Below are 18,095 nucleotides of genomic sequence, written 5' to 3' on the forward strand. Positions count from 1 at the left end.
CCATAATGTGCTCCTTTTGAGCGACAAAACATTTTTAACATATGTGGATTGCCCCGGGGGAACTTCGCAATCACCTCTAACCATGGCTCTAGTGGTTTTTAGTTGAGTCACTGATTGCTTTGGTTTGATGTAATCATTTAGTGGAGGTGGTGCCAGCCCATGTACGACTTTCTACATCATACAGGCAGTTTTTTTGGAAGTTGTCAAGGCTTGTACTTTACAAGGACTTTACAATGGTGGTACTAGAAGGGTTTCTTATCTCATATTTCCAACACTTTTTTATACAGAGATTCAATGTGCACATTTGTGTCATTACAACCTGTCTTGTAGGATCACATTTGTCCTTATAATGCTGCGATAATGCCTTTATTGGCTTAATCGTTAACTTTAGCTTCTGTCCTTGCAAGAGCATGCCTGTGTCCTCTTCAGTTTGAAATGTACAGCTAAACAGTTTGAAACTAGATTTATGATGTGTTAATCTTCAACAGCAAACACAAAGGTACAGTTCATTAAGCTTTTTACACGTGCATGTTTCTCGAGTTTAACGCAAGTCATGCATGCTCCTTTGACTCCTCCTAGCACTGTCGTGAGCAACATGGTTTCTAAAATGCAGAGATGAATTTATTTTATTCAGACTATCTGTGAGTGAACCGTTTGATGGTGTGATGATGTTCCCCACAATATATTAGGGGGTGAAGTTTTCTATGTAAATATTAAAAAAATACTTTAATTGTAGACCAAAGTTAAATTAAGTCTGATATTGTATATATTTAAATCTTTAAAATATCTTGTTTTCAGCTACATTTCTTTATATTGTTTATTCACATAAACTTGTCTTTTTTTATATAGTTTAAAGAACTTAAGAGTTCTTCAGTTTCTAGTCTTCTGACCACTCAAGGCATTTTTCATATTTCACATTAATTGACCCAGTCTTCAACTTTAAAAAAAAATCAGGCCTATATTTGATGTAAATGAAGTCCGAGGTTTTAAGATCTTAGCACAGTAAAACCTTAATACTGCATATTTCACCTTTGTTTTGGAGTAAAACTTGTTTATATAGTATCACATATTTTCAGTTATTTATTACTTCCTGTTGTACGAGTTGCCAATCCATTTTATCATTCACAAAAGCACAACTAAAAAAATTGATAACTGAGCTTCTCCTTCATATCTGATCTCATTACCATGTCTATAAAGCCCAATCACTTTGTAAGTGGCAAAAAACATCAAAATATTCTAATTATGCTAATTATGATTAAAGGCATTTTTGGTTACATGACCATTAAATTCATTGGGACTTTAGATACAGAGAGCTTTCTGATTTCAAATGTTATTCAGTTATGATCTCAAATTCTTTTTGTTCCCCAATAAAATTCATCTTTGATATCTAGCAAAAGTGTAATTATGTGTCTGGATGCAGCTTAAACAATTAATGAATGAAACACTGGGCGGCTGTGGCTCAATTGTTTTTTTTGGTAGGGTCGTCGCCTCTCAACCGGAAGGTCGAGGGTTCAATCCCCAGCTGAGCAACATGTCTGGTGTGTCCTTGGGCAAGACACTTAACCCCACATTGCTCCCTCTGCTTGAGTGGCGGTGTATGAATGGATTAGTGTTGTACTTACTCTCTGATGTATGTCGCTTTGGATAAAAGCGTCTGCTAAGTGAATTGTAACATTGTAACATTGTTGGATGAGAAGCTGAACACTACAAGTTTGAAAACCTGAAAGAGCTGGCGGTGAGATTTAAGAATTGAGTTTGTTTGACCATTGAAGCCTTCTACTCATCTCTATTGGTGGCTAGCTTCATATGACTGATTTAGCTGATGCAGCTAGCATAACACCCAAATGAATCTTCTAGAATATCGTTTTATTGTGGGTAATGTAGGCATCCTGAAGAAAGAAAATTATGTAAAGAATGAATGAAAATGAAAAAAGGAGTTCATATATGAGGGTGTAATGCTTAATTGGTGTGGTAAAATGCAAGTTATGTCTGTCGTCTTAGTTTAATGTGAGTAGCCCAAAGCTCATATTGCATTTAAGCACACAATGTGCAGCTGAAGTTGATAATCTTTATTTTTGCTGATTTTTGCATTACCTTTGGCTAAACTGACTTTAAACCTTCCTGTCTACCTACCTATCTAACCGTCTCTGCATGTATCTCCCTGTGCTCTTGTTTGACTTATTGAGACTTCTACAAGCTAAAGCTAGCATGCTTGTTGACGATGAATGGCAGAGAGAGGTGTTGATACATTGGTAAATGAATCTAATCATATGCTACCTTGCCCCACAGTATTACTTGACCTTGTCCTGCATTGTAAGTGTGACAGTGTACAAATCTGTTTTGGGGCGTTGCTCTGACCATTTTATACTGGCTAGGTAAAGCTAGCTGGTTTCTCGAGTGTCAACTTTATTAGCTTTACGTCTGGAACAAAGTGGTGGACTGAGCAACAGGTTGACATTAAACTAGAACCATGCCCTTAAGCTATTGATGAAATGATGACTACCTCACACTTTAGTCAACTGTTCACCCCATTTGAACCAGACTTTTCTGCATTGACGCCTCTTTAACAGCTCTTCTTTAGATGACCTCCTTTTCTTGTTCCTTGGGGCTTGTATTTCAGAGCTCGTTGGGTGTATTTTTTTAGTGTGTGTCAGGTTTTCTAAACTTTTGTCAGCAGCTTTACATTTGAGTCAATATACTTCATAATAAAATCCCAGATCCCACCTAAAAGCATGTGTGTTTCCCACAGGATCCTTAAGAAATCCAGAATGTTTTCTTTCTGATAATTACAGAACTCATGTGTTAAGGGGCTTCATGTTACACAGACACGTCAGGCCTTGCTGTCTTTATCATGTTCTTGCTTGTCTTCTCCTTCCATCCCCCGGCTGTCTGACAAACACACCTTTGCTTTGTGACTTAGTCCTAAGGGCGTGTTTTGAAAGGTAATTCTCAGGAAAAGGGAAGTATTTCATACCGTAACATCAGTCCAAAATTAGAGCGTTCCAATTTTTCTATAAAAATGTTTTTGCATTTCAATCAGTTTTGTCTTATTCTGTGTGTTTATTTAAAGAGACACTGCCTTTAAGTTGCCCCACAAATAAAGTTCAATTTTCCCACGGATGGCAGATCTTTAAGTTCTGTGAGTCAGTGTAAGTCATCCACTAGATGAAGCATAAAATTGGCTTGCACTCTTTTTATTTTTTCAAACATGTAGAGCTGCTTCATCAGTGTCAGCCATAGGCTACATGTTGTGAGCAAGACAGAGTACATTACTCAACTCTTAAAAGACGGCAGAGGGAGGAGTAGGGGATTTTGTTCATGTGTGTGTTTATTGGGAAAGGAAGCAGGCAGGTATTCACAGGTCTCAGCTTTCTACCTCTTCCCTCTCTTTTGTTGTTGATTCCCTCACTGAACGAGGAACTTCTCTCACAACCTGGCTCAACAGAGCAGTGACAAAAGAGGGAGACCACACATTGTCGGCAACATTATTCAAGGGGAACTAAAACATCGCACCGACACATACATCAACAGCTGAACTCCACTGCCTGCGTTTTAACACACTAGGTCTGTAATTCTTGATTTTGGTGAGTAGATATATTTCATAAAACATGTTTTAAAGTGTCTTTCCTTGATTTCGCTGTGCCGGAATGCTGCCCTGAAGCCCGTGTTGAACACAATCCCACTGCATTTGTAGGAAACCTGAAAGACAAGATGTTTGAAGGAAGATAACTTAACCACCGCTTCTTCTTCATGAGTTAAACAGCCATGCTTTAGAGCTTCAGATAATGGTCAGTGTTGACTTTTAAATTGTAGCTGTAAATAATACCGCACCACTTTGTTTTCTGGAAGACAAGGAGGCAACACCTTGTCCAGCAGTTTAACATACAGTATATAGGCTAGTCTAATGCGGTCACTAATGGATTTCTGATGTGTGTTTTTGACAACAACTTTTTTTGAATTAGTTGTACCTTGTCTTAAAAAAGAAAAGACATCTTAACGTTATCCTCCTTTTTTTTTTTATATACCACTGTTTTGTTATGGTATATTCATAGCAATGTTCAGTAGAGTCTTTGCTTTGTTCAGTGATTTACTTTTATTTAACTCACACTGTCATTCACTGTGATTCACCCTTAACAACCATTTATTTCGTTTTTAATACTCTGAGTCATTGTCTTTTCAATGCTAAGGTGATGAAACAATTGTAGTCTTTAGGACCTACTTCCTTGTGTTGCTCAAATGTAAAGAATAACTGCATGACAAAGGTATTCACGTTAAGTCTCAAGGCAAGATATTCAATCATTTAAGTTCTTCCTGAATTTTCTCAGAACCTGCAGTTGATGTATTTTGTATTTCTGGTCATTTGTACGTCATTATTTAAAAGTAAAATATGTTTCAGGGCCATACAACACACAACAAGCAGCATTTAGTCCCACACTGTGTTTGGTAGTTGAATATTCTTAGCAAAATATACCTCACTGATTACTTTGAGCTGTCTTGTATGTGTATATAAACCCAAGCATATTGTGATTACTTTGAGCTTTCCTTCAGACTGTATTGACACTCTGAAGTTTTGTTCCTTCTACTTGCAAGAAGAATTAAACTAAACAAAGACATTCATTGACTCATGATCCTTTCTCTTGCATTGTTAACAGAAATTTCCAGCACAAGAACAGATTACAGTAAGGAGAGACAGATATTATCATGATGACAGTTCTCTGCTCACAAGAGCTGAGCTGTTCAGAGTTATGGCTTCCGTAAGAATTATTTCCTGTATCTGTCCTTGTGACAGCGTAGTTTTATCAGTCTGTTAGAGAAGCTGCTCCGCTGTTTGTCCAGTAGGGTGTGCAGAGGGTGCTCAGGATTATCCATAATGGATAACAGTTTGTTAAGAGTCCTCCTCTCTGTCACCACTACAAAAGAGTCCAGCTTGCAGCCTATCACAGAGCAGGCCTTCTTAATGAGTTTGTCCAGTCTCTTAGTGTCACCAGCTCCAATGCTGCTCCCCCAGCAGACCACAGCAGAGTAAAGTGCACTGGCCACAACAGACTGATAGAAGATCTCCAACATCTCGCTGCACACGTTGAAGGATCTCAGCTTCCTCAGAAAGTAGAGTCGGCTCATCCCCTTCTTGTACACAGCCTGAGTGTTGGCCTTCCAGTTCAGTTTGTTGTCTATGTTGACACCCAGGTACTTGTACTCCTCCACCACAGACACGTCCTCTCCCAGGATGCACAGCGGAGGTGGCTCTGTCCTCTTCCTTCTGAAGTCAATACCATCTCCCTGGTCTTATCCAAGTTCAGAATCAGGTGATTTCTTCCTGTCCACTCCACAAAGTTATCCACCAGCTCTCTGTACTCCCCCTCTTGCTCATCGCTTATACACCCCACCACCGCAGAGTCATCAGAAAACTTCTGGTGAAAAGGGAATGTGAATGGGATTAGTTACTTCTGATGGATGATACTACATAGCGATCACTACCATCAGTGTGTGAAAGGGTGTGAATGGGTGGGTGTGACATGTGGTGTAAAAGCACTTTGAGTAGTTGGAAGACTAGAAAAGCACTATATAAGCTCAAGTCCATTTACCATTCCATTTAACTGCAGCTTCTCTTCCAGCAGTTGTGGCTGGATGGTGTTGAATGCACTGGAGAAATCAAAAAAGGTGATTCTTACAGTGCAGCCGTTTCCCTCCAGATGTGAGTGAGCGCGCTGCCGCAGCTAGACAATGGCATCGTCCACTCCCAGGTGTGGCTGGTAGGCAAATTGTAGAGGGTCAAGGGATGGTTTCACCTGCGGCCTGAGGTGGGTCAAGACGAGCCTCTCCAACACTTTCATCACATGAGAAGTGAGAGCCACTGGTCACTTGAGATCAGATGGTGTCGTCTTCTTTGGGACCGGGACCAGGCAGGACGTTTTCCACAGCACCGGTATCCTCTCCTGGCTCAGACTCAGGTTGAAGAGGTGTTGCAGAATCTCAGACTGGCTGACAGACTGGCAGACAGGCTGGCGCAGGTCTTCAGAACCCTTGGGCTAATGAGTCCTTGCACTCCCTCAGCTTTTCCCTCAGATCGTGCTGTATCCTTTTCAGCTCCTCCCTGTTTCCAGACCTGAAGGGCTTTCAGGTCACTGGTGGTCCAGGGTTTGGTATTAGGAAAACAGCGTACAGTCCGGGTGGGTAAAGCAGTGTTTTCACAGAATTGAATATATTCTGTGATGCAGTCAGTCATGCTGTTAATGTCCTCTCCATGTGGCTCATGTGACAGTATGTGTATTTTATCTTGCTTTGTAAGCATGGTTTGTAGTAGAACTGCAGGAAACTAAATCTAAACCTAGTAAGACATATGTGAGGAAAGGCTTTAAAACATCCATTTGAGTTTCACACAGAGAAAGGCTCTGTGTCGTCTCTGTTGGGTTTTAGGGTGTGGCTGCTTATACCATTCATGCATGCTCTCTCCTTTCCTCCTTCCAGGTATCGTCCAGACTGTTTCCCCTTCCTTCCACTCCCTCCTCCAACATGTCCAGCTCCCTCCCTCCTAAACTAAGAGTAATTGAACTCACCCAGCCCCCCTGTGGAGAAGCTTGGTGCAACGGGCACGGCACGTGTGCTACTCCTGCTGGCGGGGGAGCAGACTTGGTGTGCGAGTGTGAGCTTGGCTACACGGGTGTATCCTGCGACGGCACAGTCAACGGGGCGCTGAGTTTACCGCTGACCCTGAGTGTGCTGGCCGTCATCATAGGGCTGCTGATTATAGCTTTCATCGTCGCCAAGGTGCGGCAGAAGCAAAAGAAGAGGAACAGGTACTCGTACAAGTCAATCATACATCTAATTTTTTAGAATGATGCATACAACAATGAAATTCGTCTTGATCAGGTTAGCTTAGCATAATCACTAGAAACAAATGTTAGCAGCTGGAGACAGCGACTCCCTCAAAATCTATGAAATGTTACGTTACATATCTGTTCATTTACGTGTTTCTTAAACTAGATGTATGTTTGTGATCTTTGATTTTTTAATATTTTATTTTATTTGTGAACACTTGACATGTTTAAGTGAAATTATTCAAGTCCAGTCTTTATGCTAAGCTATGCTTGCTACGCCCTGACCACAGCGTCCATTCTTCAGATGCAGAAATAAGATAGACTGAACTGAAACAGTGCTTTCCTTCTCTTCCAACCCCTGAAAGTGCTTTACACTACATGCAGCATTTACCCTGTCACACACACACATTCACACAGTGACGGCTGCTACATGGTACCCAACTCAGTTCCAATCACAGTATAGCTAAGACCTCCGGAGCAACTTGGGGTTCATTATTATTATTATCGAACTTTCGATTTGGAGATCACCCACTCTACCACAGCTGCCCATTCATCGCTCACTCAAAAATGTGCTGTTTAGAAAAGTAGGTCAATTCCTCATAATGTTCAGTAACTTGAAACGCTTGCCTGGCAAACAGGAAGTGATAAACAAAGCTTGTTTGTCTGGCAAAAAGGGAGGACAGGAGAACTGAATAATGAAATTATTAGTGACAGTCCCCAGTGCTGTAAAAGAAAGGATCATAATAAAAAGAAAATCTTACCATGGCGTAAAGAAGATTAGAGTGAGAAATATAATTTTTGTTTGCATCAATTAATATGTCCTATACCTCATGAATGTGAAGTTTTTCATCATCAACATAACTTGAGAAGATGTTCACAAAACAGTTGTTTTTTTATTTGTTTTCAACAGGAAAGTCCTGGCAGCCAAACATGGCTACAATGTTGGTGTATGAAGTGGATAATTCTGCACTCTATCAGAGGTAGGCACATGTAGCAAAAATGCATTTAATTATTTTGGAAACAGTCATATTAGCCGACTTAGATTGAGTCCGGGCTGCATGGTGGTGCAGCGATGAGGTCTGTCTTCTTACAGCAAGAAGGTTCCTGGTTCAAGTCCCCTGTCGGACAGTGCTATTCTGTGTGAAGGTTGCATGTTTCATGACACTAAAAACGAAATATGCATCTACTTTTAAAAAACATTGCTCTGCAGCGCTACTAGTGGTCAAAACAGTGTACTACTGCCACATCAGAACTGTGTCAGAATTAGGCGAAACTTTTCTCCCACCATAAAAAGAAAATAAATCAAATGTATTAATCTTTTTGTCATCCAGGTTAACCAGGACATTGTGGCTGGATACACCAGTGAGCTTCCATCAGCATCCTCATGCAGCAAGGAAATCTTGTGAGAATTGTGTTAAAAGGGTATTATAGCTGACCTGACCCTTTTTAATGCAATGCAACTGCAATTCACAAATATTTTGTTGTTTTTTGTTTGCCTAAGTATTCATAGTGTAATTTATAGAATGTTGATTACTTATGGATGTGTTGGTGTTGTGGTATTACTTTTTGACTATCCACTCACTCACTGTTTGTCACTATGCCACCAATGAACATGCGTTGTCTACTAAAGGATCCACTGAAGATATCTGACAGGATCTCTCTTTTCCCCCTCAGAAAGCGTCTCCATGTTTACATGTGCAAAACAATAGATTGCCTTATTGTGTCCTTTTAAACTGGCTACATTATGATGAAGTCCATCTATATGTTCCTATTTTTTGACTGAGCTTTAGCTTCGTAGAAGTGAATGCTTCAGCGGTACTGAGTGATTCTTATGAACATATCTTTATGCACTTCATTCTGTTAATCCAAATGTGGATGAACTGACTTCAAATTCTAGCAATCTATGACAAGTGAGGAAATCAAAAACACAGACCAGATGTAATTATATTTTTTACGCTTTGTTTGGTCAGTACTTTATCATGTTTACTTGTGCTGTCATCTCGATAAGAATTTGTTATCATTTGTGATACAAGATCATCTGTAAACAAGGAACTGAGCTCTCACAGTGCAGATTGCCAAGAACAGAATTTATAGCAGTTTAATTCCACAAGAGATGTTGTTTCTCAAGAATTACTCCGACTTCATCCCATTTTTGCACTTTGTTTCCTGCCAACTGTGTTTATTTACATTTAAATGAAAATCTGTGCACTCTGGTGCTTAAATTGTAGATTGAGTCCAATCACTTTTCAACGTTTGTACCATACATACAGTATCTATGTTGCTTTAATGTTTAGAAACCAAGCTAGTTGTTGTTCTATGCACTGTGGTACATGCTAAGTAAACAACTTACTAGTGCTATTGTCTCTTTCTCTTCTGACTGAAAAACTGTTTTGTATTTTTTACACTTTTTTTTAACAACTTTTGTGTCCAACATCAGCAAGATGTGTTACCTTGTTCATCATCCATTAAAAAAAATATGCATTTTAAGTTTATATGACATGAACTTCAACATAATCTGTTTTTATTGGATGCCTTTAAACTCACAGTCAGACATATACGGTATCAGCAACCTTCAATTAAACACTGATCAATGACCTTCTGATGATGACTCTGGAAGACATCTGCATGTATGGTGTCGTTTTATCTGGATTTGATCTTTCACCTGTTTGAGGATGCAGAATCAAAAGTGTGTGTTCAGGCTCCTGGCAGGGACACTTACATACGTGTGTATGTCGGATGATAAACCGATTATGAATGTCTGAGAAGTTTGTCCATCTTTTCTTTCAGGTCTCAAACGAATACAAAGATAAACACCTCAGAAGTTGTGGGAATTAACTCTTCTATTATTAGAGAAGATTACCTGTAATACATTTTAGCCCCGCTACTAGATCTTGTCTTAGCTACTGATTTTCAACTCTACATTTACTTCTAGCACAACCCCTGTGCATTAGAGATTTCACTGTGTCATACCGAAACCGGAATATGTGCGCACACCTTCCTCGATCCAGTTCTGCTTCATTTTAAAATTCCTTCTCTGTAAGTGTTTGGCATCTGAACAGTTTAACATGTTAGCTGGAGTGTTTTAATCGTCTTTTGGCTTGATGATTCTCTTTAAATAGATTGCAGTGTTTATTTTTAGTGGATTTTATTAATATGAATGCTGCTGGCCGTGTGAACCAGTGTTACCATTTTCTTAGTTCACATAACAAACTGGTTTATTGCATCCTGTTGTCAGAGCAGCAAGAGTTGGGGATACATCTGATTTGTAAGATATGTGTGTCCCCTGCACTGGTCAAGGATGTCTGTTTATATGGACTATAACTGACATTATGTGCAAGAGGATACACACACTTTAGTATTAAATCTTTGCCCACCGACACGTTCTGTTAGTGTTTAAAGATTATAAAATCATCTTTATTGATCCCCAGTGGGAAAATTCAAGTGTTGCAACAGTTAAAGACAAGACGAGCATGCATATGAGTACAAATTAAATAACAATATACTGGAAGATAAAGATAAAAGTACAATGTATTTACAACTATTATTAGCAAGTATTTGGTAAACTATACACCAATTAAGATCTTATACTAAAAATACACTAAAAACTATACAGGCCATTGAGACGTATTTAGTGGCAAGTTGAAGTTAAAGTGACCAGTTATGAGTTCAAGTGACAGTTGAAATAACGTAACCAAAAACTTACCAAACAAACTTTATTTAGTTCTCTTTTGTAATATATGGCTACAATGCCTTAACTGCACATCTCTCAGAAATCTCTTGTATTGTCCATCACAATTCAAATTAAATTCATTTGGCTAAGAAGACGAGGCCAAGTAGATCCGATGAGTAGTTAAATTAGTTACTGCAGAATATGCAATGTTTAAAGTTTTTATGGGGCAGGGGGGGAGGGAGACACTTGCATGCTGATGAGTGTTCTTTCTGACTTCAGTGTTTTTGATATTGGACTATTAGAAATCTTTAAAATAAATAGTATTTTTTAAATGTATAAGCACTGTATATATGTCAGAGATGTGTATAAGTAGAAACAAAAAGATGTTTGTTTCTCTTGGTTAAGATTTTTGCAGCATATTGCTTTAGTGTAAACATGAAACTCATCTTTAATTTTTTTTATGACGTATTAGCTGTGGGGGATTTTCTCAATGAAAGACAACATAAGAAAACTGTGGGACATCTAATTCAGTTTTTAGCTACTGTGTCAAGCTATGCTAGCTGTTAGCTTGTCACTAACACCCTATCTGTAAATCTTTTTTTTTTTTAAATATCAACAGCTTGATAATAGCAATAATGCGTATTAGAAAATTATTAATTGAATAGGTTCTTGCAAACGTCTGGTTTGTGTCATTGTGTTTTAACACTGAAAATAGACTGACAGCCTCACTGTGTTCTGCATTCACCAATATACACTGCTGCCTGTTTAACTGCTTTGTGGGGTCCGTGGACACAACAGATTTTGCTTAAGTATTAACTTCACTCAACAGGAATGAGACTTATCTGAAAAATGCAGGCGTTGAATGAAAAGTCTTTGTTATTTGAGGAAATGTCTATGTGTATCTGTAAGGAATCACCTTCCATGAGGGTGTCACTTTGTCAGCACCTACTTTCCTCATAATGAGCAGATTTGCATGTTTGTTTGAAAGAGGGAAGGGCATATTGGATTAAACTGCCAGAATGTAAAAGTTGGTTGTATGTTTGATGCTTATAAAGCCAAACCACTAATCTATACATCATTTTAGGATGAATAATAATAACAGACAGATTTACAAACTGACACAGAGAATGTAAATATCAGTTGCATTATGGTAAATTTAGCATCTTAACATCGTTGGTGCTTGGCACACTAGAGATAAAAGGTTAATTATTTCAGCCTGATGCATCAACTTGCACAATCTTTAATCAATCTCTTGAAAGTATCACACATTGATGGACGTACTTTTCCAAATTAAACCCCTTTATATCTACTTTGATGATTTTTAACTGCCTATAGAGAACCGTCTCAGATTTAAAATGATGCCTATATGACCTACAAAAGCAAAACAAACTATCAGCTACAGGATTTCATTTCTGATGCCTGAAAAACCTGAAGCCAGGTCCTATTCCAATAATCCAATAAAACACTTCATATACTGTACATTACACATATTTACATTGTCTCTGCACACGTTTCACAGTCAGTCCGTCGGATGTAAGCCGACAGAAAGAACGCAACAAAAAGTTTAAAATACAATTCATGCATGTTCACTACAGGACAGGATAAATGGTAAATGCACTTGAGATTGTAAAGCGCTTTTCTAGTCTTCTGACTACTCAAAGTGCTTTAACACTGAAGGTTAAACCCATTCACACACTGATGGCAGTGGCTGCTATGTAACATGACGATCAGAAGTAATCACATTCATACACATTCATACGCCGCAGCGGGAGCAATTTGGGGTTAAATGTCTTGCACACATCGGATATGTCGCTGGATGACCCCCGACCTTCAAGTTGAGAGATGTCTGACTTTACCAACTGAACCCCAGCTGCCCAAAGAAATAAGCTGTTCTGCTTGTGCTTTGATTCCATTGATAGTTCAAAACCACTCGCTGGTGTTTGGCCTGGATTCAGTCTCAGTGAGAGTGTATTCATATTGTTCATGGTCCAAAGCACTATACAGATATGGAGTAGTCATTTTAGGCTTTGAAAGTGAATTTTGGGTGTAAGAAAAGGGTTGATTAAATATGACATTTGTAGTGAAATAATCCCTCATATTTTAAGTTGAATCTTTTTGTGTATGGAGAGTCACAAGAAAGCAGCTCGTGAGAATGCATATTTTGTCACACCCTAAAAAACTCACCTATCCACACCCCTATCTTGGACTGGCATTTCATGAGTCACCACATTCATGTGGCAAATTGATGGACAGTAGGGTAAAGGCTAAAGCATAAAATATCACGCACATGTTTCAATATGATAAAAGATTGTATTAAAATTGCGTTATTCCCATTTCCAGTGCGCAGCCTGGGCCCTCTCAAACATTCTTCTGTTTGACAACAAACTCCAACACATCAGAAGCTACAGTCTATTGGCATCTACAACTATAAACATATACACATCCATGTGTATATTGGATAGCATGGGGCAATGCTCTTTCACAGTTAAATACTACATTTCACCGTTATAAGATCATGATGAAGTCTGATCTGAACACTATATGTGAAATGGGTTAACTCATAACTGAACACTAAACAGAAATTGATCATTTAAAATGCACACAATGTATAATGTTCTTTTGTTTTTACATGTTTCAATAACTACTGCTGTTCCAACTGGTTGTGAAAGTGCTTAAATAAATCAAAGTTCTGCGTTTGTCCGATCATAGTATAGGTAGTAGAAGTTCCTACGTCAGATGGTTAAAAGTGTCATTTCTGGGATTGCAACCCAGGTCCCTCTATATGTTTTGTTTTTGTCTCAATGTCAGAACATGATGCAGCATAAAATCTTTTTTTAAGTAAGTTTTGTGTTCTACTTCTAAATCAAGTTGCTTTGACTTTTGCATCCAAGCTTCACTCCTGCACAGAGAACTGCATCATGATCTCTGGAGGGCCGACTCATCAACAAAAGACTTGCAAGGAGCGACAGAGCCACAACTGTTCACTACAGTGAGGGCCTTGTTTGAGATGTCTAGCCAGTTTTAACAGAAGAGGTTATGTTGTCGGGCAAGATTTGTAAAGAGACCAACCTCCCAGACCGGTCAGGCTGCATTGTCTGTTTACTTATGAAGCTTAGATTGAACAGACAGGCGGACAAAGAAAGAAACGTATGAATGTAAAATGTAACCTGTTTGTAGGTATGTGAATAAGGACTTGTGTGCCTTCCCTCTCCGTGTCTGTCACAGCGGAAAACCAACATATAAAATGCTCACAATGATGGAATACACAACTTTGCTTTTCCAAAATGTAAACAAACAAAAGGGGTTCAATTGAGGAAAGGGACTCAGTCGCTGTTATTAGGAAACACAGTGCACATTTAATAGACAGGAATCACAGAGCAATCCGAAAAAAAATGTGTTCAACTCAGGGTGTTTTTTTTTCAAGAACAGGTCTGTTGTCCTATAAGGTTGGCCAAAATGATAAAGTGCATAAGAATAGAGTATTTACAAAGACTGAGATAAAAGATGTAAGCAAAGTCAATGTACACAAAACAATGCAAAAAAAAAAAAAAAAAACTACCTTTACAATAGACGATAAGTGTTCTAACATTCATCATCATTTGCAGAATATTACACAGCCACAGTAAACTTTGACTCAACATCAGTTTTCTTTAAATTGATTCACCGATCCTTCAATACAAAACCTTCAGTTTCCTACATTATGTTATACATTTAATCAATCTGGCATTTACGGCCCCGCTGGAGGTCATGGATTAGAATGATGTGAACATTGATTCGTAACCATGATAAGTCCATAATGAGTCTCATCTGCAGCCAGGGCTCTGTCACTCACACATCACTTACAGGGGTATGCCTACAAATAGCACTGCACTCATTGCGAAACACTGTAACACTCAAAGTGAACTGATTTTGAAGTGACTCTGCTTCTCTTTATAGAGATTCCACAGTCATTTTATCGTATTTAAAGTACCACACTGAATATTCCTAGTGGACTTGTATTATAATTCTACATCAATTAGGCTAATAATTAGTAGGTGTCTTGAAGTAGGCTTACCTTGTTGTGCCTATAAATACATCATATAGGTAGGCTAATAGGCCTTTACAACAAATAAGCAGATTGACAGTAGACTAGATGATCAATTACGTTGTAAAGTCGTTTATTTACCATTACTTCTTTCTAGAATATTCTCCTCTCACAGTCCTTTTCGCAAACATGTCCATCTCCAGTGTCTCCAGATGTGGGTCACTTGTCACTCAGAGGTCAGCATCATAGGGTGTGCCGTTGTAGGACGGGTTAACTGGCCTAGCTGCGGGGCTCTTGGCCCGGGGGAAGGACACATCTTCATCCAGTGAGTCGTTGCTGTATGCCGCGCTGCTGGGGTTGGTTCTGGCCCGGGTCAGGCTCGGCACTTCGACGCGTCTCGGCAGCGGCTGCTGTCTGGACCTGCCGGCCCGGACCTCATCAACTCGCGTCTCTCCTCGGTTCTTGCCCCCGCAGCATCGGCAGATTCCTATGAACATGACGAACCCGCCGAGGATTTCGAATATCCCGCCGATGTAGCCCAAGATGATGCAGTAGCCGACGCGCACGTCGACTGTGGGTGACACCGTTGTGATGTTTTGGAGGATGTGGGTGTACCAGGCGATGGGGATGATGGTCATGACGCCTGAGAGGAAGATCAACAGCCCACCCATCCCGGCCACGACCCAGTTGGGCCGGTCTCTCCAGCAGCGGATCCCTGGGATGGCCACGGCCAGTCCGATCAGAGTCACGATGAGAGAGGCGACCATAAGACCTTGCGCGACCTCGATGACCCGGTTGCTAAAATAAGACGTGTCCTGCAGGTTGCACTGGTCTCTCGTGCTGGTCGAGGTGCCCCTGCAGATGTCCCAAATGCCCTGTTGGATGAAGACGTCCGAAGCCGTGTCGGGGAGGTTGTGGAGGGTCCTCCAGTTTGGGGCCACAGTGGCGGTTAGGTCCAGGACCCATCCGCATGGAGCCATGACCAATCCGAAGATGAAGATGCCCGGCGTGCGGAGGGACACCCGCATCCACTCAGCCGACGATCGCCCCGGCATGCTTGCTGGTGTTGATGTTGTAGCTGCGTGTTAGGTCTTCACGAATCCGTGTAGATTCTCCTAAATAAGACAGGAGCGTAAGAGTTTTGATCAACAGCTGCCCTTAAAAACAAGTCCGACTGAAACCTGCCAGTGGGCGGGGCCTTACCTGTCTGACTCGCGTCCCCAAATAGGATAGGTGTGGCGCCCCGTGCACTTTTTCATCTTCACCTGTCATGGATGGGAGTTTCGACGAAGCTCTTATCATGTAAAGGAACCGCAAAGAGTTCTTGAGTGTTGTCAGTGATAGCTCACACGAGCATCGCTCAGGTTTCAAATACAAGTTTGTTTCGCCATGAACTGATCAAGTAGGTCCTTTGCAGTCCTCTAGCATGACTTATAAGACACATGATCATGACCCTCTGATGCAATGAAAGATAACATAAAGATAAGATATACTTTATTCATCCCCGCAGGGAAATGTAGGTGTTCCAGCAGCCAGCATACATACAAACACACAACACAACACATATATACATACATATCCCACCCATACAAAAAAATATGAGCCCACAATACAGTTTGATATATGATATATGCAACTCAGGCTAAAGTAAAGTAAAGTAAAGTAAAGTCAATGTAAAGTGTAGTATCTGCTACAAAAATACTCTCATTTTTAGATTTCCAGGAAGATAGATTAACCACAACAAAGGCTATCTATTTTAGCTCTCTGAGACCTTCAGCGATTTCAGAAATAATTTCTATTGGGAAAACATTGCTGGAAGAAGGATGGTTACCCATTTAAAATGATCAACACTTTGTATCAATTTAATCTTTCTTAAAAATTACAGATGAAATAAGTAACTCCCTTTAGCATCAAGGTGTCATTTCTTAACTCTTTATTGTCTTACATAAATTTTAATTGACCAGTCTCATACTAAAATAGAAAACTGAACGGAAAACACTTGGCATGCTTCAGATTCAGATTTAACCGAATCAGAAGCTGTGATTTTGTGGATTGCTTTGGGTAGAAAATGCCGTCATGGGTGTGAGAACTGTTTTTGGTAAGAATGTGGGTCTACAATACCTGTTTGCCTTTTCATTCTCTGTCCTTTATGTGTGCTTCTGTTTCTTTTTATGTCATTTATCTTGCCTTTTTTTCCCTCATCCTTCTGACTTTCCCCTTTGCCCTCTAAGATGTTTTCTCCAATCTAGCCAGCCATTAAAATGCATTATTCAAAAAATGCTAATATTCTGTCAACATGGTGAAGTTCATAAATGTGTTAATAAACACAAACCCTGCAAGAAGGGTGAGAGTAAGCCCTCACGCTGCCTTCACACAGCCCTCAAGTTTATTAGACTAAGATGAAAGTTCTAGTTTCAAAAGAACTTAACAACCTGTGAGCAGCTGATTTTTAAATAGGTTGATACATAAACATCCCTTAAAATATATTCAGATGTGTCAAGATTTGTTGTTAACTGATATGCCTGAAGTCACTAAAATAGACAACCTGAAAAACCTTATTTTGAAAGACTTAAAACACAATTTCATGCAATAGGCCTATCTTTTGTTTTATTCCCCCCTTTAAGTGTGTCAGGTGTTTCATGTGAAATCATTGATTTACAAATGTCAAACTACTTGACATGTTCCTTGGAGCAGTTGGGATCATTTTGTTTTCGTTCAGAGATTTGTCTTTTAAGCCAGAGCTGACATTTCAAAAGCAGAGAGCAGTTAAAAACAACGAGAGGTATGTCAACCAACCACTCAGACAGAGCTTCGCATACTGATCCCCTGACAGCATCACTTCCACACGCTGAGTCATCGTTCTAGTTGTATTTGTCGTGTGATCAGCTGTCATGTCAAGTATTTATGTGTTGAAGGGTTGAACATAAAAAAAAAAAAAACTACAAGATACAGCCCTTATCTGCTGTGAAGAGCAGAACATTTCCAAACTGGTGCTGATAGTAACACTTCCCCAAGCGTTACTTCTTCATACCAAAGGTGGAACTCAAGGTGCAAAATCTGACTATCAGTGCTTTAAAGCCTCAAAGACATAATGTGTTGTGGTGGCTTATGGGCTCAATGTCGACCTTTCATTGACTATTAAGTTCAACTTTCTTGCTTTCCGGTGAAGACAATGGTTTTTTAAATCCAGCTGTCAGTTGACAACCATGATTTCCAAAAGTTGTTAAAGCTCCAGTACAAACTCTTTTACACATTTTTAGACAACGTTCTGTTTTTTTAATCTTCCGTTTAATTATCTGGGAAACAGTTATCTCAGGCAATATGTTTGCTTGTAAATGTATTTTACGTTTACCATATAGTTTGAAAAGCTGTAGACTAATAGCACATTTATTTGTAACATGCTTTACTATATTAACCCGCTTAAAGAGAAAAGAAACACGGGCATTTTACGAGGTTGGAGGGCAAGGCAGCAGCAGCTTGTTGAGCTTGTTAAAATCATTCAAGTCCTCAACTAATTTTTCTTAAAAATCTAAAATGTATCATGGCCACAATCCATGTTTCTATTGTTGCACAAGTATCATTT

General features: G+C 39.6%; 1 protein-coding gene and 1 long non-coding RNA gene across 3 annotated transcripts; one reads left to right on the forward strand and one right to left on the reverse strand.

The window, feature by feature from the left end:
• Positions 1 to 3,324: 3,324 nt before the first annotated feature.
• On the forward strand, positions 3,325 to 9,574 carry LOC132992321 (uncharacterized). Of its 2 annotated transcripts, XR_009676317.1 has the most exons (5): positions 3,325 to 3,584; positions 6,469 to 6,797; positions 7,729 to 7,798; positions 8,150 to 8,841; positions 8,904 to 9,574. It is a non-coding gene; the product is annotated as an uncharacterized LOC132992321 (long non-coding RNA). The 2 variants fall into 2 exon arrangements; XR_009676316.1 differs by having other exon boundaries at positions 3,329 to 3,584; positions 8,150 to 9,574.
• Positions 9,575 to 13,821: 4,247 nt separating this feature from the next.
• On the reverse strand, positions 13,822 to 15,673 carry cldn23.1 (claudin 23.1). The gene has a single exon (XM_061061650.1). The coding sequence runs from the start codon at positions 15,565 to 15,567 to the stop codon at positions 14,743 to 14,745; it is 825 nt and encodes a 274-aa protein (XP_060917633.1). The 5' UTR covers positions 15,568 to 15,673; the 3' UTR covers positions 13,822 to 14,742.
• Between the last annotated feature and the right edge of the window lie 2,422 nt (positions 15,674 to 18,095).

Source organism: Labrus mixtus, chromosome 17, assembly GCF_963584025.1.
Source record: "Labrus mixtus chromosome 17, fLabMix1.1, whole genome shotgun sequence".
Lineage (NCBI taxonomy): Eukaryota > Metazoa > Chordata > Actinopteri > Labriformes > Labridae > Labrus > Labrus mixtus.